Genomic DNA, 27,135 nt, shown 5'->3' with positions numbered 1-27,135 from the left:
TCTTCACTGATACAGCTCCTAGGGCAGTTGAAACTAAAAAGAAAATGAACAAATGGGACTACATCAAAATAAAAAGCTTCTGCACAGCAAAAGAAACCATCAACAAAACAACAAGAAAACCCACCTCTTGGGAAAACATATTTGCCAACGTCATATCTGATAAGGGCTTAATCTCCAAAATTTATAGGGAACTCATACAACTTAACAAAAAGAAGATAAACAATCCAATCAGCCAAAACCGGTTTGGCTCAGTGGATAGAGCGTCGGCCTGCGGACTGAAGGGTCCCAGGTTCGATTCCGGTCAAGGGCATGTACCTGGGTTGCGGGCACATCCCCCGTGGGAGATGTGCAGGAGGCAGCTGGTCGATGTTTCTCTCCCATCAATGTTTCTAACTATCTATCTCTCTCCCTTCCTCTCTGTAAAAAATCAATAAAATATATTTTAAAAAAAACAAAAAACAAAAAAACAATCCAATCAAAAAATGGGCAAAGGATCTAAATAGACACCTTTCAAAAGAGGACATTCAGAAAGCCAAGAGACATATGAAAACATGCTCAAAGTCACTAATCATCCGAGAGATGCAAATCAAAACAACAATGAGGTACCATCTCACACCTGTCAGAATGGCCATCATCAACAAATCAACAAACGACAAGTGCTGGAGAGGATGTGGAGAAAAAGGAACACTTGTGCACTGCTGGTGGGAATGCAGACTGGTGCAGCCACTATGGAAGGCAGTATGAAGGTTCCTCAAAAAATTGGAAATGGAACTCCCATTTGACCCTGTGATCCCACTTCTAGGAATATATCCCAAGAAACCAGAAACACCAATCAGAAAGGATATATGCACCCCTATGTTCATAGCAGCACAATTCACCATAGCTAAGATCTGGAAACAGCCTAAGTGCCCATCAGTAGATGAATGGATTAGAAAACTGTGGTACATCTACACGATGGAATACTATGCTGCTGTAAAAAAGAAGGAACTCTTACCATTTGCAACAGCATGGATGGAACTGGAGAGCATTATGCTAAGTGAAACAAGCCAGTCAATGAAGGAAAAATACCACATGATCTCACTCTTTCATGGATAATTAAGACCATTACAAACTTTTGAACAATAATAAATACAGTGGCAGAGCTGCCTCAAACTGATTGTCGGACTGCACTGGGAAGGCCAGGGAGGGTTGGGGGACAGGAGGGAGGGGAGTAAGAGATCAACCGAAGGACTTGTATGCATCCATATAACCATAACTAATGGACATAAGACACTGGGGGGTAAGGGAGGGCAGGGGCTTGTTAAGGGTGGGGGCGAAAAAAGGACACTTATGTAATACCCTTTGTAATACTTTTAGCGAAAAATTAAAAAAAAACAAAACTCAAATTGGATAAAGGCCTTAAACATAAGACAGGAAACCACCTATACTAATAATAAACAAATATGTAAATTGATAATCCCTCCACAACGCCCACAGCCAATCAGGAGTGAGTATGCAAATTAACCTGAAAAAGATGGTGCACCTGTGGGCAGCGCGCATGCACACAGGTGCCGAGCGGCCAGGGGTGGGGCAGGAGAGTGGGCAGCTTGGGGGGCTTGGCAGAGCAGGAGAGTGGACCGAGAGCAGGCGGCTTTGGGGGTGGAAGCCCAGAATGCGGGGAGCACCAGGAATTCTGGGAATCGTAGTTCTGGTGGCAGCCCCTGGACCAGAAGCGGAAGCCCAGAGCGTGGGGATCACCAGGAATGCTGGGAATTGTAGTTCTGGTGGCAGACACATTGCAGGATCTCCTAGATCAGGGGTGGGCAACTCCTGGCATGTGTGCCAAACAGGGCATGCCAGTAACTTTTGCTGACACGTGAAACCCTCTCTTATAATCTTCCATTTACAATTTTTTTCTTAATATCAACTTTTTTATTTTTCAGATAAATTCAGTGTAGGTGCATCTTAGATAAATAAATAATTTTACATAACATGTTATCTTAAAGACCATAGACATGGATTGACGAGAGAGGGGAAGAGCAATTTCTATGCCTCTGCCTTAACTCTCTCTGCCTTCCTAGATCCGACCAGTGCTTTGGTTTCAATCACATACGCTTGTGAATCTTTGTTCTCAGTGATGAATTTTGTTAAGTCTTGTAATAGGAGTAGCCTGACGGATGAAAGTAGTAACTCATGCATATCTCTGAAGGTCACGAAATATAAACCTGATGTAAAATCTCTGTCATCAGTGATGCAGCAGCAGAAGTCCCACTGAAAATATCAAACGGAGTCATAAAGTTTTGCTGGACTATCAGTGTACATGTATACATTAAAAAATATATGTATTTTTCATCATCATATACTGTGTTTTTGTCGCTCAAATGAATTTTATTATTTCTTCAAGGTTCTTCACATCTGTACACCTTAAGAGATATCAAGTAGGCATAATATGTTCTCAAAAAATTAGGGTTGGCACGCAGAAGAATTTTAAGTCAGAGATTTGCTGGTTTCGGCACGTACTCACAAAAAGGTTGCCCATCCCTGCCCTAGAAACTAGAGCAAAGTGAGCCTAGAGCAAGTTACTGTTGCGGGTGGGGGATGGAGGGAAGGCAAAGGTGAGAGACATAAGTAAAGTCAGAGTGTCAAGGAAAAATTAAAAGGAAGATATCCTGCAACTTCCAGGAAATCTCCACCAATGGAGCAAAGAAAAAAAAAAAAAAAGACCTCTATTATTCTGTGAGCACCAAACCAAACTGGGTTGGGGTCTCAGACAATTCACTCATATGATTGCAAAAACAGACAGAAACTCCTGGATAGGAGAGGGCTCCCCTGAGGGCTCCCAGACTGAAGAGGGTGCAGGTCGGGCTAAGGGGTCCCCCAATCCCCATGCACGAATTTTGTGCACCGGGCCCTTAATGAAAATATAAGAGGAAAATATAAGAGGAATCCACAGGCAGCAAAATCTCAGACATATGATGAAGCAGAATCTTCACTGATACAGCTCCTATGGTAATGGAAACTAAAGAGAAAATAAACAAATGGGACTACATCAAAATAAAAAGCTTCTGCACAGCAAAAGAAACCATTAACAAAACAACAAGAAAGCCCACTGCATGGGAGAATATATTCACCAATGTTATCACCCATAAGGGTTTAATCTCCAACATTTACAGGGAACTCATACAACTTAACAAAAGAAAGATAAACAACTCAATAATAAAATGGGCAATTGTAGGGAGTGGCTATAGGGTTAAGCCTTGGACTGACCTGTTGGCAAAGCCACAAACAAGTCCCAGCTTAGAGGGCACAGCCCTCTTAGCATAATTAAGCTTGACCTTATGACTCTCCCTAGATCCTATCTGGGTAGCTAATGGGCTGTGGGAGGTGCAGCAAGTGCCTCTAAAACAAGTGAAACTCACAAGAACATTGTAACTATGGTGACTACTACCTTGTTTACCTCTGGCTATAAAATAAAGGCTCAGCTTGCCCTCTGGATCCCTCTCTGTGGCCTCAGCCAGGCACAGGAGATCCACCTAGACCAGGGGTGGTTAAACTTTTTGACTCGAGAGCAACAATGGGTTCTTAAACTGGACCGGAGGGCCGGAACAAAAGCATGGATGGAGTGTTTGTGTGAACTAATATAAATTCAAAGTAAACATCATTACATAAAAGGGTACAGTCTTTTTTTTTTTTTAGTTTTATTCATTTCAAACGGGCCGGATCCTGCCCACGGGCCATAGTTTGCCCACGGCTGACCTAGACCCACCTTATTCTTTTTGTCTGTCTTTTCTAAATCCTTTGCAGCCGCGCCTCAGGCTCACCGAACCCTTGGATGAGCTGGTCTGGCACAGGCAATGGACCTAAATAGATTCTCTCCAAAGACGACATAAGGAAAGCCAAGAGACATATGAAAAGACACTCCAAGTCACTAATCATCTGAGAGATGCAAATCAAAATGACAATGTGATACCATCTCACACCTGTCAGAATGGCTATCATCAACAAATCAACAAATGACAAGTGCTGGCTATGATGCAGAGAAAAAGGAACCTTCATGCACTGCTGGTGGGAATGTAGACGGGTGCAGCCACTGTGGAGAACAGTATGGAGTTTTCTCAAAAAACTAAAAATGGAACTCCCATTTGACCCAGTAATCCCACTTCTAGGAATATATCCCAAGAAACTAGAAACACCAATCAGAAAGGATATATGCACCCCTACGTTCATAGCAGCACAATTTACCATAGCTAAGATTTGGACACAGCCTAAGTGCCCATCAGCAGATAGTGGATTAGAAAACTGTTACATCTACACAATGGAATACTACACTGCAGTAAAAAAGAAGGAATTCTTACTATTTGCAACAGCATGGATAGACCTGGAGAGCATTATGCTAAGCGAAATAAGCTAGTCAGAGAAAGATAAATATCACATGCTCTCACTCATTTGTGGAATATAATGAACAACATAAACTGATGAAAAAAAATAGATCCAAACACACACAAGCGTCCCTCAGACCGTCAAACCTTGGAGGGAAGGTGGGGGGGGGGGGGGTGGAGGGAAGGGGAAGAGATCAACCAAAGGACTTGTATGCATGCATATAAGCCTAAACAATGGACACTGATACTAGGGGGGTGAGGGCATGAGTGGGAGGATGGGCGGTGGGGGGACAATGGGATAAGGACACATATGTAATACCTTAATCAATAAAGAAAAAAAGATAGTCTGTCTCAGAGTTTAAAAATGCTATAAATAATCCAGACTTAACCTCCATTTTTAAAATTATTCATCAATTACTAAGTAAATTATTAAACTGTAATAATGATTTAAAGACAAAAAATTAAACTATTTGCTGTGTACTACTGAACCCTTATCTAAACCCTATTTCCTACAATATTCATTCAATTCACTGTACTTCATATGGGACAAATCCCTAAGTCCCCCCTTTTAATTACTATTCCCAAAACACTACAGCCTGAAGCAGCAGCCACATAGGTATATATGATATGTGTACATGTAAAAGGGGTGACATTTGAACATTTGCTATGAGTAAAATTTATATATTTCTAAGACAGATGTCAACATAATGCATGAAAGACCTTTTCAACTACTATAGTTATCTAAAAATGGGCCGAAACCGGTTTGGCTCAGTGGATAGAGCATCGGCCTGCGGACTGAAAGGTCCCAGGTTCAATTCCGGTCAAGGGCATGTACCTGGGTTGCGGGCACAGCTCCAGTGGGAGATGTGCAGGAGGCAGCTGATCGGTGTTTCTCTCTCATCGATGTTTCTAACTCTCTATCTCTCTCCCTTCCTCTCTGTAAAAAAATCAGTAAAATATATTTTTAAAAAAATTAAAAAATAAAATAAAAAATAAAAGTGGAGTAAGAAAACTTATAAATTAATAATATTTTGTAAAAATACTTTATCATTGCTCTAGCTGGTTTGGCTCAGTGGATAAAGTGTTGGCCTGAGTACTGAAGGGTCCCCGGTTTGATTCTAGTCAAGGGCACACGCCAGGTTTTCCGGCTTGATCACCAGTAGGGGGTGTTTAGGAGGCAGCCGATCAATGATTCTCTCTCAGCATTGATGTTTCTATCTCTCCCTCACTCTCCCTTCCTCTCTGAAATCAATAAAAATATATTTTTTAAAAAAGTTATCATTAAAGACATTTTGTGTATGTTATCTAAATAACCCTATCTCCTTTAATCTTTAAAATAATTCTGTTGGATAAATGTTACTATTCCCACTTCTCTGATTAAAAAACTCAGGCTTGAAAAAGTTTGCCAGATCTCTGAGCCCAGAGGGTCAAAGGGAGACCGTGCGACACCCAGCCGCGTCCCTTGGGACAGGCACAGCCCCTGACTGGGGAAAGGAAATCTGCAAGACTGTTGGTGCCGGGGGATTTGAGATCTGGGTAACATAATTACAGAGGACTGAACCTAAAGGGGGAAGCCTGAAGCGCTGTCGAGACCATGCAGTGCCATGCTAGAGAGCAAGCCACATAACCAGACACCTGGAGAGGAGGAGCAGCGATGCGTGCAGCTCACTCCCGTCCAAAGAGCAGCAGCCATGCAAGCAGCCCACCCCCATCCGAGGAGCAGCAGACTTGCAATCAACCTGTCCAAGTCCAAGGAGCAGTAGCCCCACAAACAGCCCACCACATCAGAGAAACAACAGCAGCGTGCAGCCAGCCCCCATTCAAGGAACAGCAGCCACGTGAGCAGTCAGCCCCAGTTCAAGGAGTAGCAACTGCATGTGTAGCCCGACCCCATCCAAGGAACAGCAGCCTCGTGATCAGCACACACACTGCATGAGGAACAGCAGCTGTGTGAGAAGCCTCCCCCGACCAGAGGAGCCACCATGGCTATGAACAGCACCCACCAGAGGAGCTGCTGCCAACTGAGGAGCAACTGCTACCACAACCACTTGAGGAGCAACTGCAGTCCGAGGGGCCACAGCCACCTAAGGAGCAGCCCCTGAATGACTCAACATCTAGATCTGTCAGTGAAATCAAACATGGGTAGACAAAGAAACCCCGAAAGGAAAGAAGAGGAGGCCTCGCCAGAAAAGCAGCTAAGTGAAACAGAGGCATGCAACATGTCAGAAAAAGAATTCAGATTAAGGGTTCTACAGTGCATAAACTGGATGGAGGAAAAAATCAACAACTTATGAAAGAATCAAGAAGAAACAGATGAAAAATCAACAACTTATGTAAGAATCAAAAAGAAATGGGTGAAAAAATAAACTTATGTAAGAACCAAGTAGAAATGAAGAGTGATATAGCTGCAATAAAAAACACCATTGAAAGTTTCAACAGTAAACTAGGAGAAGCAGAGGACCGAATTAGCGAATTAGAAGAAAGGGAAGCAAAACACACCCAAACTGAACTGCAATTGGAGAAAAAAATTAAAAGACAGAAAGAGAGCGTAAGGGAGCTATGGGACAACATGAAACAAAACAACATACGAATAATAGGGGTGCCAGAACAACAGAAAGAGGAACAAGGGTTAGAAAACATATTGGAAGAAATAATATCAGAAAACTTCCCTGAGGTGGGGAAGAAAAAAGTCACACAAGCACAGAGAATCCCAAACAAGGTAAGCCCGAAAAGACCCACACGAAGACACATCATAATTACCATGGCAAATGTTCAGAAGAAAGAGAGAATCTTAAAGGCTGCAAGAGAGAGACGGAAAGTTACATTCAAGGGATCTCCCATTAGATTATCAAATGATTTCTCAACGGAAACACATCAAGCCAGAAAAGAATGAACGGGAATTTACAAAGTGATGCAAAGCAAAGGACTGAATCCAAGAATACAGTGGGGCCTTGACTTACGAGGTCCCGACTAACAAGTTTTTCAATATACAAGCTGTCTCTTGGCCGATTTTTGCTTTTTTTTTTTTTTAAATATATTTTATTGATTTTTTATGGAGAGGAAGGGAGAGAGACAGAGAGTTAGAAACATCGATGAGAGAGAAACACCGATCAGCTGCCTCCTGCACATCCCCTAATGGGGATATGTCCGCAATCCAGGTACATGCCCTTGACCGGAATCGAACCTGGGACCTTTCAGTACGCAGGCCAACGCTCTATCCACTGAGCCAAACCGGTTCCGGCGATTTTTGCTTTGAGTTGCGAGCTAAAATTCGGGTTATGAGCCAGCTTCAAATACCCCACCGCTAGTTGGCACAGCGAACGTCACAGTGAACGCCACAACATTACCCCAGCATCACGTGTCTAACTCGTTCACTTTAAGATTTGACATACGAGTAAATTAGAGTTACGAGCTCTGTCAGGGAACGAATTAAAGTCGTAAGTCAAGGCCCCACTGTACTCTATCCAGCAAGGCTATCATTCAAAATTGAAGGGGAAATAAGAAGCTTCACAGATAAAAAAAGGTTAAGGGAGTTTATCACCACCAAGGCAGCAATGCAAGAAATGCTAAAGGGACAGGTGTAAAAAGAAGAAATAAAAAGCTAAGAAAGGAAACAGGCACAAAAAATAGAAATGGCTACAAACAAGTACCTTTCAATAATAACTTTAAACGTAAATGGACTAAATGCTCCAATCAAAAGACATCAAGTGGCTGAATGGATAAAACCACATGACCCATATATATGCTGTCTACAAGAGACCCACCTCAGAAGAAGTGACTCACACTGACTGAAAGTGAAGGGATGGAAAAATACCTTTCAGGCAAATGGAAATGAAAAAAAGCTGGGGTAGCAATACTTATATCAGACAAAATAGACATCAAAGTGAAGGCCATAACAAGAGATAAGGAAGGCCACTTCATAATACTAACGGGATCGATACAACAAGAAGATATAACCCTGATAAACATATATGCACGCAATGCAGGAGCACCCAAATACATAAAAAAACTCCTGGAAGATATCAAGGGAGAGATCGACAACAATACAATCATAGTAGGGGACTTTAATACACCGCTGACATGACTGAATAAATCCTCTAGACCAGGGGTCCTCAAACTATGGGCCGCGGGCCACATGTGGGCCACCGAAAACATTTGTTTTTTTACTTCAAAATAATATATGTGCAGTGTGCATAGGAATTTGTTCATAGTTTTTTTTTAAACTATAGTCCGGCTGTCCAACCGTCTGAGGGACAGTGAACTGGCCCCCTGTTTAAAAAGTTTGAAGAACTCTGTTCTAGATAAAAAATCAGCAAAGAAACAGGAATCCTAAATGACTCACTAGATCAGATACACTTAATTGACATCTTCAGAACATTTCACCCCAAAGCTACAGAATATACGTTCTTCTCAAGGGCACAAGGGACATTTTCAAAAATAGACCACATATTGGGTCACAAGCAAAGTCTCCACAAATTCAAGAAGATTGAAATCATACCAAGCATATTCTCAGATCACAATGGCATAATACTAGAAATAAACAACAATAAAAACAACCCAAAATACTCAAACACTTGGAAGCTGAATAGCATGTTATTAAATATTGATTGGGTTACCAATGAGATCAAAGAAGAAATTAAAAACATCTTGGGAGAGGGACAGGAACCACTGCTTGGCCTCATCGTAAGCCCCCGAACTCTGTAGGAGCCTTCTCAAATTCAAGATAAGGTCTTTACATACACACCGCCCCAAGAAAGAGTACCAACCAGGTTTCTCAAGATCAAACATCCTGATGGGAGACCGGGAAGATGGCATAGGTAAACACCGGAGACTGCCGCCGTGGACAACCACTTCAAAAATACAACTAAAAGTCGGAGCGGACATCAACCAGAACCACGGGAAGGCTGGCTGAGGAGAGTCTCTTCAACTAGAAGCAAAAACAACAGCATTCCGACGCTCAGCGGAGGCGCAGTGTGGAAAATTTAAAGGTACGGCGGTGCGGTGGTGAGTGTGCGCGCGCAAAGCGGGCTGGCGGCTAAGGGCGCGGTTGTCGTTTTTAATCAGGAGTGAGTCTCAGACTCTGGGCTACAGATCCGGGCGAGTCTCTAGGGACCCAGACTCAAACGGGAGAAGCGGGACTGTCTGGCTACGGCCCCTCCGAGGTTTGCAGCGGTTGCTGGGACAGAGAGGCAGAGCCCCTGGGGACAGACTGAGAGCGGCCATAGCTGCTCCCTCCCCCCGCTCTGTTGAGCCCACTCCGCCCAGGCCCTGCGCACAACCATTTGCCGATCGCCTCAGGCAAAGGCTGGAATAACGCCTCCCCAGAAGACAGACGTTTTCCACAGCTGATTCCTACAGCCAGTCGGCCTGGTGGTCAAATCCCTCTAGTGTTAACTACAACAATTAAGGCTTGGCTAGAACAAGACTGTGCACAGAGACCACAAGGGGGGGAACCAAGAAAGCATATAAGATGCGGAGACAAAAAAACATGACAGAAATGGAAGATATGGAGCTAAGAATCGCAATTTTGAGGGCTTGCCATAAATTTGTGCAGAGCCTCACGAAAACTAATGAGACCCTCGATGCTACGATAAAGAAATTAGAAAGTAAGCATACACGGACTGAAATAAAGAATATTATACCCAATAGCAGACCAGAGGAGCACAAGAATCAAACCAAAGATTCGACAAAAAACACCCAATTGGAAAAGCAAAATGAAAAAAGAATCCGAAAGTGTGAAGATAGTGTAAGGAGCCTCTGGGACAGCTTTAAGCGGTCTAATATCAGAATTATTGGAGTGCCAGAAGATGAGAGACAGCAAGATATTGAAAACCTATTTCAAGAAATAATGGCAGAAAACTTCCCCCACCTGGAGAAAGAAATGGACTTACAGGTCCAAGAAGCGCAGAGAACCCCAAACAAAAGGAATCCAAAGAGGACCACACCAAGACACACCATCATTAAAATGCCAAGAGCAAAAGACAAAGAGAAAATCTTAAAAGCAGCAAGAGAAAGAGGCTCAATTACCTACAAGGGAATACCCATACGACTGTCAGCTGATTTCTCAACAGAAACTTTGCAGGCCAGAAGGGAATGGCAAGAAATTTTCAAAGTGCTGAATACCAAGAACCTACAACCAAGATTACTTTATCCAGCAAAGCTATCATTCAGAATTGAAGGTCAGATAAAGAGCTTCACAGATAAGGAAAAACTAAAGGAGTTCATCACCGCCAAACCAGTATTATATGAAATGCTGAAAGGTATCCTTTAAGAAGAGGAAGAAGAAGAAAAAGGTAAAGATACAAATTATGAACAACAAAGATGCATCTATCAACAAATGAATCTAAGAATCAAGTGAATAAATAACCTGATGTACAGAATGAACTGGTGATTATAATGAATCAGGGACATAGAAAGGGAATGGACTGACTATTCTTAGGGGAAAAGGGGTGTGGGAGATGCGGGAAGTGACTGGACAAAAATCATGCACCTATGGATGAACTCAGCGTGTGGGGAGTGAGGGTGGAGGGAGGGGAGGGAGCTGGAAGGAGGGGAGTTATGGGGGGGAAAAAGAGGAACAAATGTAATAATCTGAACAATAAAGATTTAAAAAAAAAAAAAAACATCTTGGAAAATAATGACAATGAAAACACAACAATCCAAAACCTATGGGACACAATGAAAGCAGTCCTGAGAGGGAAGTTTATAGCCCTACAGGCCTACCTCAAAAAACAAGAAAAAATGGTAGTAAATCATCTAACCCTACATCTCAAAGAATTAGAAAGAGAGCAACAAGAAAAGCCCAGAGTGAGCAGAAGGATATAATAAAGATCAGAGCAGAAATAAATGACATAGAGACCAAAAAAACAATACAGAAAATCAATGAAACCAAGAGCTGGTTCTTTGAAAGGATAAACAAGATTGATGAACCTTTAGCCAGGCTCACCAATAAGCAAAGAGAGAGGACTCAAATAAACAAAATCAGAAATGATAGAGGCAAAATAACAACAGAACCCACAGAAATACAAATGATTGTTAAAAAATACTATGGACAACTCTACTCCAACAAACTAGACAACCTGGAGGAAATGGACATATTCCTAGAAAAATACAACACTGCAAAACTCAATCAGGAAGAATCTAAAAATCTCAATAGGCCAATAACTATGGAAGAAATTGAAGCAGTCATCAAAAAGCTCCCAGCAAACAAAAGCCCAGGGCCAGACGGCTTCACAGGGGATTTTTACCAAACATTCAAGGAAGAACTAAAACCTATAATCCTCAGACTACTACAAAAAATTCAAAAGGAAGGAACACTACCAAGCTTATTCTATGAAGCCAGCATCACCCTAATACCAAAACCAGGGAAAGACAACACAAGGAAAGAGAATTACAGGCCAATATCCTTCATGAACATAGATGCCAAAATCCTCAACAAAATCCTAGCAAATCGGATCCAGCAGTACATCAGAAAGATCATATACCATGACCAAGTAGGATTTATCCCAGGGATGCAAGGATGGTACAATATCCGCAAATCTATAAATGTGATACATCACATAAACAAATTGAAAGAAAAAAAACCACATGGTCATATCAATTGAAGCAGAAAAAGCATTTGACAAAATCCGATACCCATTTCTGATAAAAACTCTCAGCAAGGTGGGAATAGAAGGATCATAATTCAACATAATAAAAGCCATATATGACAAGCCCACAGCCAACATCATACTCAATGGTCAAAAACTAACACCATTTCCCCTCAGAACAGGAACAAGACAGGGATGCCCACTCTCACCACTCCTGTTCAACATAGTACTGGAAGTATTAGCCATTGCAATTAGACAAGAAGAAGAAATAAAGGGCATCCAAATTGGAAAAGAAGTAAAACTGTCCTTATTCGCAGATGACATGATATTATACATAAAAAACCCTAAAGATCCATCAACAAACTATTAGACTTAATAAATGAATTTGGCAATGTAGCAGGAAACAAAATTAATGCCAAGAAATCTGAGGTATTTCTATACACCAATAGTGAACTTACAGAAAGAGAGACTAAAAAAGCAATCCCATTTACCATCCCACCAAAATATGAAGATACCTAGGAGTAAACTTAACTAAGAAGGTAAAAGACCTCTACTCAGAAAACTACAGGACATTGAAAAAAGAGATAGAGGAAGACATAAATAGATGGAAGAACATACCATGTTCTTGGATTGGTAGAATCAACATCATTAAAATGTCCATACTACCCAAAGCAATCTATAAATTCAACGCACTTCCCATTAAAATATCAATGGCATATTTCACAGACCTAGAACGAACTCTCCAAAAATTCATCTGGAATAAAAGAAGACTCCGAATAGCTGCAGTAATCCTGAGAAAGAAGAACAAAGTAGGTGGGATCTCAATACCAGATATCAAGCTGTATTACAAAGCCACTGTTCTCAAAACTGCCTGGTACTGGCACAAGAACAGACATATAGATCAATAGAATAGTATAGAGAGCCCAGAAATCGACCCGAACCAATATGCTCAATTAATATTTGACAAAGGAGGCAAGAACATACAATGGAGTCAAGACAGTCTCTTCAATAAATGGTGTTGGGAAAATTGGACAGATACATGCAAAAGAGGAAACTAGACCACCAACTTACACCATATACAAAAATAAACTCAAAATGAATAAAGGACTTAAATGTAAGACGGGAAATGATAAAAATTCTAGAAGAATCCAAAGGCAACAAAATCTCAGACATATGCCGAAGCAATTTCTTCACTGATACAGCTCCTAGGGCAATAGAAACTAAAGAGAAAATAAACAAATGGGACTACATCAAAATAAAAAGCTTCTGCACAGCAAAAGAAACCATCAACAAAACAACAAGAAAGCCCACTGCATGGGAGAACATATTTGCCAATGTTATCACCGATAAGGGCTTAATCCCCAAAATTTATAGGGAACTCATACAACTTAACAAAAGGAAGATAAACAATCCAATCAAAAAATGGGCAAAGGACCTAAATAGACACTTTTCAAAAGAGGACATTCAGAAAGCCAAGAGACATATGAAAACATGCTCAAAGTCACTAATCATCCGAGAGATGCAAATCAAAACAACAATGAGGTACCATCTCACACCTGTCAGAATGGCTATCATCAACAAATCAACAAACGACAAGTGCTGGAGAGGATGTGGAGAAAAAGGAACACTCGTGCACTGCTGGTGGGAATGCAGACTGGTGTAGCCACTATGGAAGACAGTATGGAATTTCCTCAAAAAGTTAAAAATGGAACTCCCATTTGACCCTGTGATCCCACTTCTAGGAATATATCCCAAGAAATCAGAAACACCAATCAGAAAGGATATATGCACCCCTGTGTTCATAGCAGCACAATTCACCGTAGCTAAGATCTGGAAACAGCCTAAGTGCCCATCAGCAGATGAATGGATTAGAAAACTGTGGTACATCTACAGGACGGAATACTATGCTGCTGTAAAAAAGAAGGAATTTTTACCATTTGTGACAGCATGGATGGAACTGGAGAGCATTATGCTAAGTGAAATAAGCCAGTAAATGAAAGAAAAATACCACATGATCTCACTCATTTATGGATAATTAAGGCCATTATAAACTGTCTAGAGGCCCGGTGCACAAAAATTTGTGCACTTGGGGGGTGGGGTCCCTCAGCCTGGCCTGTGCCCTCTCACAGTCTGGGACCCCTCAGGAGATAACGACCTGTTGGCTTAGGCCTGCTCCTGGGTGGCAGAGGGCAGGCTCAATCCCTAGGTGCAGCCCCTGGTCGGGCTCAAAGCAGGGCTGATTGGGGAGTTGGGGTGCCGCCCCCTGTCACGCACAGAGAAGGGCGGATTGGGATGTTGCAATGCCACCCTCATTCATGCTCAGGGTGGGGCCGATTGGGGGGTGGGGGAACCGCCCCGTCACGCACAGAGCAGGGCCCATCACGGGGGTTGGGGCTCCGTACCCTGTCATGCACAGAGCAGGGCCAATCAGGGGGTTGGGGCGCTGCCCCCTGTCATGCACAGAGTAGGGCCGATAGGGGAGTTAGGGCACCGGCCCCTGTCACCCACAGAGCAGGGCCTATCAGGGGCTTGGGGCGCTGCCACTGTCACACTCAGGGCAGAGCCGATGGGGAGGTTATGGCTCTACTCCGTCACACACAGAGCAGGGCCCGTGGGGGGGGTGGTGGTTGGGGTGCCACCCTCTATCACCCACAGAGCAGGGCCGATCAGGGGGTTGGGGCGCTGCACCCTGTCACACACAGAGCAGGGCCGATCAGGGGGTTGGGGCACCGCCACTGTCACACTCAGGGCAGGGCCGATGGGGAGGTTATGGCTCTACCCTGTCACACACAGAGCAGGGCCTGTGGCTGGGGGGGATTGGGGTGCCGCCCCCTGTCACACACAGAGCCGCAGGGCGATCAGGGGGTTTTGTCGCTGACCCCTGTCATGCTGATCAGGGTGCTGGGAGGCATATTACACTTTTACGATATAGGATAGAGGCCTGGGGGCCGGCTGGTTTGCCCTGAAGGGTGTCCTGGATCAGGGTGGGGGTCCCCACTGGGGTGCCTGGCGAGTCTGGAAGAGGGGATGATAGCTGTTTGCAGCTGGTCACACACCCTTCAGGGTGGGGGTCCCCACTGGGGTACCTAGCCAGTCTGGGTGAGGGGCTGAGGGCTGCTTTCAGGCTGGAGATTGACTGAAGCTCCCAACTGCTCCTTTTTTTTCTCTTTTTTTTATTTTATTCTGGGCCAACTTTAGCTCTGGCTCTAGCTCTGAGGCTTCCGCTGCTGAAAGAAGGTATCTGGTTTGTTTCGGTTCTATAATCGAAACAATGTATAACTCCAGCTCTGAGATCCCGGCCTTCTTTCTGGGGTTTTGTTTAGCTTCTATATTTGTTAGAATGTATCAAACTGCGAGCTCAGAGGCCGGCAAGTCAGGCGGGGAATGTTGGAGTCCTCCTTCACTGAAGCAAGCAAGCCTCATGTTTGCTTCCAGCTGCCTGGCTGCCGGCCACCATCTTGGCTGACAGTTAATTTGCATAAGGATATGCTGATTAGCCAAAGGGAAGGGTAGCGGTCGTACGCTAATTACCATGTTTCTCTTTTATTAGTGTAGATGAGCAAAAATAGATACAGAGGCAGAGCAACATCGAACAGACTGTCAAACTACAGTGGGAATGCTGGGGAGGGTTGGGGGGTGGGAGGTGGGGTAAGAGATCAACAGAAGGACTTGTATGCATGCATACGAGCATAACCAATGGACACAAGACATTGGGGGGCATGGGAGGCTAGGGGAGGGTCAAGGGGAGACAAAAAAATGAGACATATATAATACTCTTTGTAATACTTTAAGCAATAAAACAATTTAAAAAAACTCAGCTCTTTAACATTAAATAACTTGCTCAATGCCACTCAATAACTTTAAGGTAGTATAGAATGCTATCTCAATACTGTCCCCATTACTGCTTCTGTCTCCTCCCCCGCATCTATAGGCAGAATTCCATTTATCCTTCAGAACTCAATTCCTGTATGAAATTTTCCCTAGCATCTGCATCTATGAAGATATACCCAGACAGCCTCTCCTAAATAAGTATCTAATAGAGTGTACGTATTTTTTGTAGAACTTACTATGCTACATTGACAGTAATTATTTATATACTTACCTCCTACACAGTAAGCTTCTTGCTGCCTAGAAAGATCCTTTCATTCCAAATGCCTTACACCACAATATTTATTAAATAGACAAAATTAATTTCTTCCGATTCTAAATCCAGGACTGTAAGTCCAAAGAGCTTCCAGTTATTTCACAGATAACTTCCCATCAAGAATCTATTTTTAAAAATGACATACAATTTGGATAAAATACAAATTGATTATATAATTTAAAGCTTTTCAGGGTCTATGACCAGGATGAGTAACTATCTTCATCTTACACTAGTAATTAAAGTCTTAAGACATTTTGCACTCATATACTAAAGTTCACTGTATATGTAGGAAAAACACAGGGCTTATATTTTAAGGCCCGACTGGTTTAATATACAAATAATGAGTGAAAAGTGAAGAAAGAAAAAAATGCCAGCATTCTGGAGCAGCCCTAGTCCATTTGGCTCAGTGGAGAGAGTGTCCGCCTGTAGACCAGGGTTCAATTCCGGTCAAGGGCAGGTATCTTGGTTGTAAGCTCCTCCCCAGCCTGGTCCCTGGTCAGGGCTCATGCAGGAGGCAACCAATCAATGTGTTTCTCTCACATTGATATTTCTCTCTTTCCCTTTCTCTTCCACTCTCTAAAAATCAATGGGAAAATATCCTAGGGTGAGGATTAAAAAAAAAGAGGCGAAGGCAGGGAGGGCCAGTGTCATCCTCTGGCTTGGTTTTGTAAATAGCAGCAAATGATCCCCAAGTGTTTATTTCACATCGTATTTTTTCTCCAGACCAGCTAAGATTTATGGGAAACACATATAAATTAGTAGGTTGTATTTTTGCCTGGATAACCTGCTTTTGTTTATATGAGGAGAGATGAATATACTATAATGTACCCAGATTTTATGTTTCTTCCTAAACTCTTAATGTATAATATATGTATATGATGGTGTGTATATAAAAAAAAAAGTCAGCAGCAATGATAGAAATATAGGAAGTAGGCCAGAGACCATAAGCCAATACATCAGAGATCAAAAACCAGTCTGAAGATCCCCTGAGAAACTGAAAACCTATGTCCAGAAAGCAGATCCCTTCCCCCAAATTAAGCTTTTTATTTCCCACCAACACACTTGAGGAACATGTGCTGACCCATGGAGTGGAAATATGAAAATAAAAAGAGTTCAAAGACTAGAAAAGGTACAGAAAAAAAACACCACTCAGAGTTAATTATGGTAAAAAGATATGGATTAATCCAGAAAATAGGTGAGGATGTCAAATAATTTTAGTCCACTAACCTGGAAGAGACGCTTTCCTAAAGTTACTGTCTATTTCTATGGTCTTTCCAAAATACAAGTCTCCCTCTTCTTGGATCTGAGGTATACATAATTATTTTTGTTTGATCTTTCATGAAGGTCATTCAAGTGTCAAAAATGTCAAAAAAACCTCCGATAAAAAACAACAAAAACCCTCTAGTCTTAAGCTTATGAATTTATTAAATAAAAAGTGCTCTACTCAGAACTACCTAGTCAGAACCATCTCTGAAGCCTAAATCTGGGAATGCAGTTACTGCAGCAGCAGCCAGTTGGAGCGTTATGTGGCTCCCCAAGCTGTTGCTTGAAAAGAAACTCCTGAGACAAAGTCTAGAACATCCTTTCTAAATGCAATATAGACCCACGAGATCCTTGGCTACCTTTACCTCCATATTTTTTCCTGTAAAGGCAGTCTCTGGTTTTGTTTTGTTTTAATATGATTTCATGTGTGTAAACATTTTGGGATAGAAAGACAAATGTGAAATAGGGTTGTTTATGCATTCTGGCCAAGTCCCAAACCTCCTAACCCCCTTTTAGAAGAGCTTAAATCCACAAATTAAAGTCAAGCTCAGCAAAGAAGTAAAATAATACTTTCTCAAGTCAAGAGTCACAGGATGTTGGGGTTGAAAAGGAGAAGGATCTGAACCAACAGTCTCACTTTATAGATAAGTAAAATAAGTCCCATAAAAAAAGTTTATCAACCTGTAATTAGCTAAATGGCCATAATATTTTGTTTACTTCAAAAACTACAGTTTAGGCAGTACACCTTAGTAATATATTCTTCAACTGTAGAAATGATTTTTAAGGATAAAAATAACAATCACTCAAAGTTGTCTTTAAAATCCATCCTATAATGTAGGAATGTACTAAATCAAAGTAAATAAAAATATGGTTCATAGCAGGAATCATAACTGTTTTTAAGGTGATCCATACCAAACAAGCTTCAAAACAGCTGATCAAATACACTAGGTAAAGTTACCTTTACCTTATTTAATGTCTAACACTGAGTGCTGACTATAAATCAGGCACTACTATATAAGGTGTTTTGAATGTATCATGCCATTTACAGGAATTTTAAAAAAAGCTTAGCCCTCGCCGATTTGGCTCAGTGAATAGAGCGTTGGCCTGTGGACTGAAGGGCCCCAGGTTCCATTCCGGTCAAGGACACATGCCCGGGTTGTAGACTCGATCCCTGGTGGGGGACATGCAGGAGGCAGCCAATCAGTGATTCTCATCATTGATGTTTCTATCTCTCGCTCCCTCTCCCTTCCTCTCTCTGAAATCAATAAAAGTATATTTAAAAAATAAAATAAATAAAAGCTTAAAATGCAAAGCTTAAATAATGATAGTTACATACTGTAAAAATCAAAGAAGTCCTATTAAAATCATAATTCAGAAAACTTAAGGTAAATAAAGTTCTACAAAATATAACAGTAAAACAAATTTCCGCCTCCACCTCCCTGAACAACTAAGAGCCTCCTTTATTTCTAAGGAACCATCTTCACTATCTCCAGGTGAAAAAGTCAGAGATATAGTCTGAACTTCAGGAAATCTAGGCAACATTGTTTTCTCATACACAACTTCTATAACTTCAAGAATAGGACAAATACTGATAGAAAATTTACCAATACAGTAACAGAAAACATGGTGCCATTCTGCCAAATTCTTCAACACCTCAACTTTTGAATATTCCAAGAATGCTATTGCACAATATAAAATCAACGAAGTCCTTCTCCCCAAATTTTTTCATAGGTTTATGGCATACTTGTAATTAAAATATACTTCTTGGTGAGGTTAAAAAGGGTGAGGATGAAAAGAATGTATCAGAATAGAAAATAAAGGTACTACTAGCATTACCCTGTTGCTTGATGATCATAAAAATGTTTTTCAATTATTTCATTAGTACCTTATAAAGGAGGTTTTTAAATGTTTATTTTGGAAACATGTTTACTACACTGGAACTTCTGTTAAGAATAGTTAGATGATGTAAGCTCAAAAGACTATTTCTCCAAAGTAATTAATTTTTAGGCATTATAAGATAGGGAAAATCTAGTTCGTCACAAAATGTCCAAAAATTCAATAAGTAGTTCTTTCCCGGGAGGTGGGGTAGGGGTTGGGGGGGGGGGGGGGGGGGAGTTGGGAGTTACTTTTTAAACTGTAAAACACATGCTTGTACCCTTACAAAAACATTTTTAAAAATACATGAACCTCCCTCAGTGGATAGAGTGTCAGCGTGCGTTCTGAGGGTCCCTGGTTAGATTCTGGTCAAGGGCATGTACCTCAGATGCAGGCTGGGTCCCTGGCCCCCATTGGTGTTCGTGTGGGAGGCAACCAATCCATATGTCTCTCTCACATCAATGTTTCTCTCTGTCTCTCCCCTCTCTTCTACTCTCTAAGAAAAAAAAAAAAATCAATGGAAAAATATCCTCAGGGTAAAGATTAAGGGAAAAAAAAAAATACATGAACCAAAAAATATATATAAATAAAGAACCAAATTTTAGTGAGTTTTTATAATATTATCAACTTGTATTCCAAAACTAACAAAAACAGCTATTAACAGTTTATATAAACTGGTATAAATACTAAAATTGTATACATTTGTCTAAATAACAAAAAGTAATGAACATCACGTTTTGACTTAGTGTGTAACAATCTTTGTACTTGATCACAGAATTTTAAGATTCCTTTCATTTTAGTGGTTTTATAACATCATCAGACCTCAAGTAATATTGTTCACACAGTTTTTAATTGCTTAAAATATTATTAGTACATTTGTTTCTCTTCCCCCCCCCCCTTGACCTTCCCCCAGCCTTCCCTACCCCCCAGTGTCTTGTGTCCATTGGTAATGCTTATATGCATGCATATAAGTCCTTTGGTTGATCTCTTACCCCCCCAATCCTCCCCAGCCTTCCTACTGTAGTTTGACAGTCTGTTTAATGCTGCTCTGCCTCTGTATCTATTTTTGTTCATCAGTTGATAATGATCTTTATTATCCATAAATGAGTGAGAGGTATTTTTCTTTCACTGACTGGCTTATTTCATTTAGCATAATGCTCTCCAGTTCCATCCATGCTGTTGCAAATGGTAAGAATTCCTTCTTTTTTACAGCAGCATAGTATTCCATTGTGTATATGTACCACAGTTTTCTAATCCATTCATCTGTTGTCATCATCAGACCTCAAGTAATATTGTCCACACTTCTTAACTCACTAGTTTTTACCAAAGATGAAGTGGTTCTATAAACAAAGTAGAAGCTCTATGAAGATCGGTTATCTAAAAATAAGCCTTCTTTTTCTACTTGCTTATCAAATGCTGAAGTTTCTCATATTTAAATGTCATGCTTATAAAGAACTGCATACATAATACATGTTTTTAAAATATTAGTTTTAACATTAGCTGTTTCTAATATGTCAATAGCATTACCTGATAAAATTCTATAATAAAAGCATAATATGCAAATCAACCGAACTGCCGAACAGTGGAACGACCACGCTATGACACCCACTGGTGCCAGGCCATCCAAGGCAGGTGTGATGCAATTGGTCGGGGGCCCTGCCATTGCCCCATGATCAACCCGCAGAGGAAGGCCCAGGTCACCAGCCAGTGGGGGGGGGTCAATCAGGGGGCTCCACGATTGCCCCAAAGAAGGAGGCCCAGGCTACCCTGCAGCAGCAGACTCTGCGGGGGGATGGATTGCAGGGCTCCGGGACTGCGAGAGGGCGCATTCCGAGGGACTCCCCCCCTCCCCCATTGCATGAATTTCAGGCACAGGGCCTTTAGTCTTTTAATAGGCAGCCATTATTGTAAGTGCAGAAAATGTGTATTCTACTACTGTAGCTCCTTACTAAATTTTGGAATCCCAGAGAATTAAGAGACTAATATACTCAGCAAACTACAAATGCTAAATCTTTGTCCAGGGATCACCTTGCTAACATAATCATCTATTTCTCAAAGAGAAAAGGCAGTTCAAATTTTTAAAACGTGTCAAATCAAATGTATATATAACAAATACAGACTTAAACTTTAATGGCTGACTGGTTTTAAAACGACCTCTTCAATGGACTTTCAACTATTTCACTGTTAAAGAGAGCAATATTCAATATACAATCCATACTTTGAATTTGACTCGTTACATACTATATGCTATCACAATTTAAAATTTACCAAAACACACACTAAAGTTTTGTTTGAGGCAAAATATTTATTTTGTGTTACAATTATTTGGCTGAACCAATAAAAGGAAACTAGTTTCTCTTAGCTAAGCTGGGCAATGGAACTTGAGAAAAGAAAGCAACATAAATGAATATGATACATTCCTAATTTATGCAACCCATAGAAAACCCCCAGCCATCAGTGACATTCCTAACAGCACAGAAAGGACATAAATTACATCACAATTATTTGTGATTACTTTTAAATCATGTTTTTTTCGCCTTGTATTTCAAATACTACAGCAAAACTGGTGTGGAAAATGAGCAACTAACTTTTCCTAGGGTTATCAGGAGGGATCATACTCCCACAGTTGTAACCACTATCCAAGGACACAGCTCGACTGCTGGATGGGAATGTGTAGAAACTCAGTAACTGCTCCAAAGGTAAACACAACCTTGTTTTTTCTTTTCAAGTCTTGTTTTCTTTTTGCTGTCACGTTACAAAGAACTCAACCTACTCCCCTAAAAGGTACATTTGTTTTAAAAAGGTCAAGAGAGAGCCAATAACTCTATTAGAGAGGTGAGAATCTCTTTTTCCCCTTTTACTTGCCCTGGCCTAACATTTCACCTCTTTCCTGCAGCAAAATACCAGAAGAATAGGGAAGGTCACAGGAGCAGGATGAAAACATCCTGGCCATAATAACCCTCCCAGCCCCCAAATCCTAGGAAGCCTTAATATTTTCCTCTCCTTAATCCCACCCAGAGCAAGACTCATGATTAGCCCCACCCCTGAACACAGTCCCCATTTCAGTCCCTATGTTCCCCACCTTGTCCTCAAATCAGCTTTTCCAAGGATTTGCTAAGTAAATGAGCTAAGGAATAAAACAAAGACAGACTTTGGAGCCGAAGGTGGGTCAGCCTTGCAGGGTACTAAAGGGAAGAGCAGATGCGGTAAGGAAAAAACTTGAAAAGAACTAAGAAAGGTCCAAGGACTCGTGAACGGACTGTGCCGTGGAAGTCCAGGCCGGCGGATAAAATAAAAAAGGCACTGAGAACCGAAGAAAACTAGGAAAGACATTTTGGGAGCACAGCAGAAGCGCTCCCTCGGGTGTTGAAGGATCCGCAGTCAAATCCGAGAAGCGCCGCGTCTAGATGACAAGGGCGGACTCTGCACCCGCCCCGGGCGCCCTCCGCAGTCCCGCACAGCGCCCAAGGTTCCCCAGCGTTGTCCCCTTCCCACGCCCGCGGCCTGGCCCAAGCGGGTAGGGTGCAAACTGGGTAGCGAGGGCCAGCGGGGCCACCTCTCCTGACTCCCGCTTCCCGCACTACCCCTCCCGCACGCCGTCCGGCCCGGACTCCGCGCCTACCTGTAGCACCAGCGGCTCGGGGTTGAAGGCCAGGGTCAGCAGCAACTGCATGCGCTCCGAGTCCTTGAGATTGCGGAGCAGGAAGCTGCCCGAGTCCTTGGTCTCGGCGTAGCGGCGCACTAGGCGGTCGAGCAGGCGCTGTGAGGGGCAGTGCACCAGGTCGGACCAACCCTCCACAGCCTCGGGCGTGAGCAGCCTCACGTCGCCATTCAGGCGCGCGAACTCAGTGCGCGGCATGGCCTGCAGCAGGTCGCAGCGAGGCCGGCCGGTGGCCCGCTTGCAGATGCTCTGGTCGAGCTGCGCCAGCTCGCGCTGCGAGCCCAGGCGCTTGAGCACCACGCGGCGGCGGCCACCCTCGCGGGGCTCGCCATACTGCGCGAAGTAGACGTTCTTCACGTTGAGGAAGTCCAGCAGGCGCAAGCGGCCCCACGCCTCGAACACTACTTGCCCGTTGAGGAAGCGGCGGCACCAGCTCGTGCCAAAGCACGCCGGGCACTTATTGAGCTGCAGGAAGCGCCGGTCGGTCAGTTCATTGCGCTGCCAGGAGGCGAGCAGCGACGGCGAATGCAGCACCATCAGTACCAACAAGCTGCCCAGAGCCGCCAGCTTCAGCGAGCGGGACAGGCGGCCTAGCTTCGGGGGCACCAGGCGCCACATCCCGCCCGCCGCCCGTCCGCACCAGAGGGCGAGGGCACCCCCTGGGCGCCCCCGCCGCGCCGAAACCCCGAACGGGAGGAGGAGCGAGGGCGCGGCCTGGGATGGGAGCCGAGTAGGTGTGTGAGCTAGAGCGCGAGGGGGAAAGAGCCGGCTCTAGAAGGCTGCGGCTTCCAGTCCCTAGTCTCCACAACTCTCGAGCTCCTAACGCCGAGCTCCCGCCCCGACTCTCAGGGCGCCTCTTTTCAGCCAGCCAAGTTATGGAGGGGCGGGAGAGGAGGCGAGGGCGCGGGGCCCCAATGCCACGCGCCCGCACGCACGCGCACGCGCAGCACTCTCAGGGCGCGAGAGCTGCAGCGGCGGCCGGGTCTTGGGGAGATCGAAGGAGGGACTCACGGAAGGGGAAGAAAAGCTGGAGTGTCTCACTCCACAAGCAGCAACAGTGTAGGAAGATGGGATGAAGGAGGCACCCGCCGCACGCCCGGGTTCCTGGCTGGCCCTCCGGAGACGCCGGGGGCGGAGCACGCGGGGTGCACGAGCGCGTCGCGCGCCACCCGGAAAGCGTAAGCGCGGCTCTTGGGTGGCAGCGGGGCGTCTCCGTGGGGGCGGAGTCCGAGCCCGAGCCCTGGAGGAGGGATGAACTCGAGAGCTTGGTGGTGAGATGACTTTTAGTAATAGTTCATCTTTCATGACTGTGGAGGATTACTGGAGCCTGACATTTCCCACCATGGAAATGGTCCTCTGAGGCCGGGGAGGGGGGGGGGGGCGTTGGGGGGAGAACAAGAAGAACTGAATTGCGAAAATCTAACGCACCTCCCTGTCGCTGAGGGCGCGCGTGGGGCGGGGCGGAGTGGGCGGGGCATCGTGCCCCTCCCCCGCCCTCATTTGGGTGTGGGTGCATCATGGAGCAGGGTGGGGGCGCGCCTTGCAGGAGCTCTTTTCCTCCCCAGCCTGTTTGCCTCTGGCTAGGGGTACTAGCCTCTGGAGCAGGGGTCCTCAAACTTTTTAAACAGGGGGCCAGTTCACTGTCCCTCATACTGTTGGAGGGCCGGACAAAATTTTAAAAGAAAACTGAACAAATTCCTATGCACACTGCACATATCTTATTTTGAAGTAAAAAAACAAAACGGGAACAAATACAATATTTGTGTTTGCATGTGGCCCGCGGGCCTTAGTTTGAGGACCCCCTGCTGGAGAAAATGGGAAAGGCATGGGTTGTGGGGACTTGGGGATTTCGTCTTTGGCGTGTTATTTCGGTAAAGGCATCTTAAGTTTTCCTGAGTGGACACGCAGAATTGAAAGCCTTAAGACACCGTGTTAAAAGGACAGTAGGAGGAACAGGGAACTCCCCTGGCCTGGTGTCCACGTGAGCCTTACCCTAAACGCTGTGGAGAAGCCGGGATGAGCTATTGGCAGGTTTGCTTTGCTCCCCATCTGCTTTCCCAGACTGGCCCTGAAGCCATTTTCTACTGGGCGCAGACACCGCCCCGGAGCCGCCCCTGGGGTCCTTGAGGAGCGGGAGGGAGGGCACCCCACGTGGTCCCCGCAGGCAGGGACTTGCTGTGGCGGTAACCATGGGGACGGGGGACTGGGGGCCTCCTGTCACTCCTCGCGGGCGGGTTGCCTCTAGTTGACGCCAGCACTGCAAAAATAACTCGGGAATGAACTACAGCGCCTTGTTTTGATATAAATTTTAGAGGACCAGGACTCTACCAGTAGCTGTGAATAATAATGATTTTCAATTTTAGCGTTAGAATGAGGAGTTGTTAGTCTGAAGGATAGGTGGTTTCTGATACGGTTTTAAATACCTGGGTCTTAATTGAGTTAATTTTAGAGATTGAACAATAATTTTTAAGAGACCCTAGTAATTGGCATGTATAGACCAGCTCTACAGGGGCCTAATGAGAAACACTGTCAAATTCACTTTTCTCTACAGCTGTTTGTAAACGAGCCATTGTCATGAGAAGTCCTGTTGAAGTTAATATTTTGTCCTTCATGATATAAGAACTCAAACTTTGAAAGAAAGCTTTGGACAATTTAATATATTCAATATAGAAGTGATTTTTAAATGCTATTGCATTAAATACAGACAAATTGGAAGATTTAGTCGTCAAAATGACTTAAATTTCGCTGCTACAACTAAGGACGTCCACCTTTGGCAGTAATTTGGTTTCTTGCCTTCAAGCATCCCAAAACTCCATACAATGTAAAGTCTGAGCAGAATCTCAAATGAGAATTTTTATAACAACAGAGTTTAATATGATTGGTCTGGAAATGTCAGGGCTGATGCTGTTGAAAGGTTGGCAAGTTTATTACTAAACAGTAGACTTCTTATCTTTAGCATCTTTTGTACCTGTCCTATAGATGAGATAATTTATGTAGAAATGCTTTAAAACAATAAAAGCACTACATACATTTTTATATTTATAGTTAGAATGATTGGTCCATTAGCATACTTGCCAGTAAACTGATTAAGCTGCGATAATTGGGACATAGTGAGGGGCTATTTAGATTGTTAGTAGCAGGATTAAGGGTGGCACTGTTTCTGTGTATGGAAAAAGTCTTTGGAGCTCTTAAACTATTCTCAACTTCCAAATCCTTGCAATTGTATAGGCAACATTTGAAAAATGGAAGTAAAAAAGGTTATTAGCCTATACATACTGAGTTTTGAAAAACATTTGCTTTTTTTATCTAAATATTTTACATTTATATAAAAGCCCTGATATTCTTTTCAGTTAGATTTTCTAAACTTATCAAGAAAGATAATCTTCAGGAGCTTAATGCATTCCCAAGTGGGGTGGGGGGTAGGCATAGAGCTATATGAGATAAACTCAGATTTGCTGCATCCATTTATGGCTAGGGTTCAGGATCTGAAGAAGGGGCTGCACACAAATGAAAACACTAGACAAGAAATATGGATTTAGAAGGCATGGGGGCCCAGGTGGAAACCTCTCTCTAGTGGAGAAGCTCACTGAAACCCTGGACCTGTCAGCTTTTATTCACTTGAATACACATTTGCCCTTTAGGAATGCATACAGGCATATCAAAGGTAAAGTTTGGTTAATGGTAAAAGGATTATCAGGTTAGGGAATTGCCTTCAGCCATTGAGCCCACTGCAGGGCAATATTATGCTGATTTTCAGCCTTGCTGAATATCAAAGTCCATTGGCCCTCCAATGGGTCTTTTTGCATAATATGCTAATTACTGTTGGTTTTAGCCTCTGGCAAGATTATTCTAAAGTACTTTATTAGGGTTTGGAAAAAGGTCAGTAAGTTAATGTTAATGTACACTACCCACCTATCCTATAAACTACAGAATACTTTTGGCTATTGGCTAGTAGATTATAAGCTAACATCCAAATTTGTTTCCCAAAAAGCTTAAATAAAGGCGAATAATGTAGTTTCCAGTGCATGATAAAATGTCTTTTTACAATATCTATCACTCTTAAATGTTGAATGGAATTAAATATTATAGTATTTTGATACCTATCATCTATTTTTTAAAAAGTGACCTAGCTCTTTGATAGTCAAAGTTTCACATTGCATTGCTATTCTATCCCCTGTAGCAGTAGTTCCCAGTTAGGGACTGTTGCCTCCTGGTTGACATTTGGCAATATCTGGAGTAATTTTA

General features: G+C 43.1%; 1 protein-coding gene and 1 long non-coding RNA gene across 2 annotated transcripts in view; one reads left to right on the top strand and one right to left on the bottom strand.

Moving 5' to 3' along the window:
• Nucleotides 1-23,774, bottom strand: part of DIPK2A (divergent protein kinase domain 2A) — a 55,749-nt gene extending 31,975 nt beyond the window's left edge. Inside the window, exon 1 of the mRNA XM_070405925.1 lies at nucleotides 22,852-23,774. Within this exon, the coding sequence (XP_070262026.1) occupies nucleotides 22,852-23,508 (657 nt within the window). The 5' untranslated portion in view covers nucleotides 23,509-23,774. The remainder of the gene's footprint in view (nucleotides 1-22,851) is intronic.
• Nucleotides 23,775-24,115: 341 nt separating this feature from the next.
• Nucleotides 24,116-27,135, top strand: part of LOC139003722 (uncharacterized) — a 39,034-nt gene continuing 36,014 nt past the window's right edge. Inside the window, exon 1 of the long non-coding RNA XR_011470292.1 lies at nucleotides 24,116-24,161. This is a non-coding gene — a long non-coding RNA (uncharacterized lncRNA). The remainder of the gene's footprint in view (nucleotides 24,162-27,135) is intronic.

The sequence above is a fragment of the Myotis yumanensis genome, unplaced genomic scaffold (genome assembly GCF_028538775.1).
Source record: "Myotis yumanensis isolate MYYU_CA2020_CCGP unplaced genomic scaffold, mMyoYum1.0.hap1 SCAF_2, whole genome shotgun sequence".
Classification (NCBI taxonomy): domain Eukaryota; kingdom Metazoa; phylum Chordata; class Mammalia; order Chiroptera; family Vespertilionidae; genus Myotis; species Myotis yumanensis.
The sequence above is the reverse complement of the archived record's forward strand: the minus strand, read 5'-3'. Positions and strand labels throughout refer to the sequence as shown.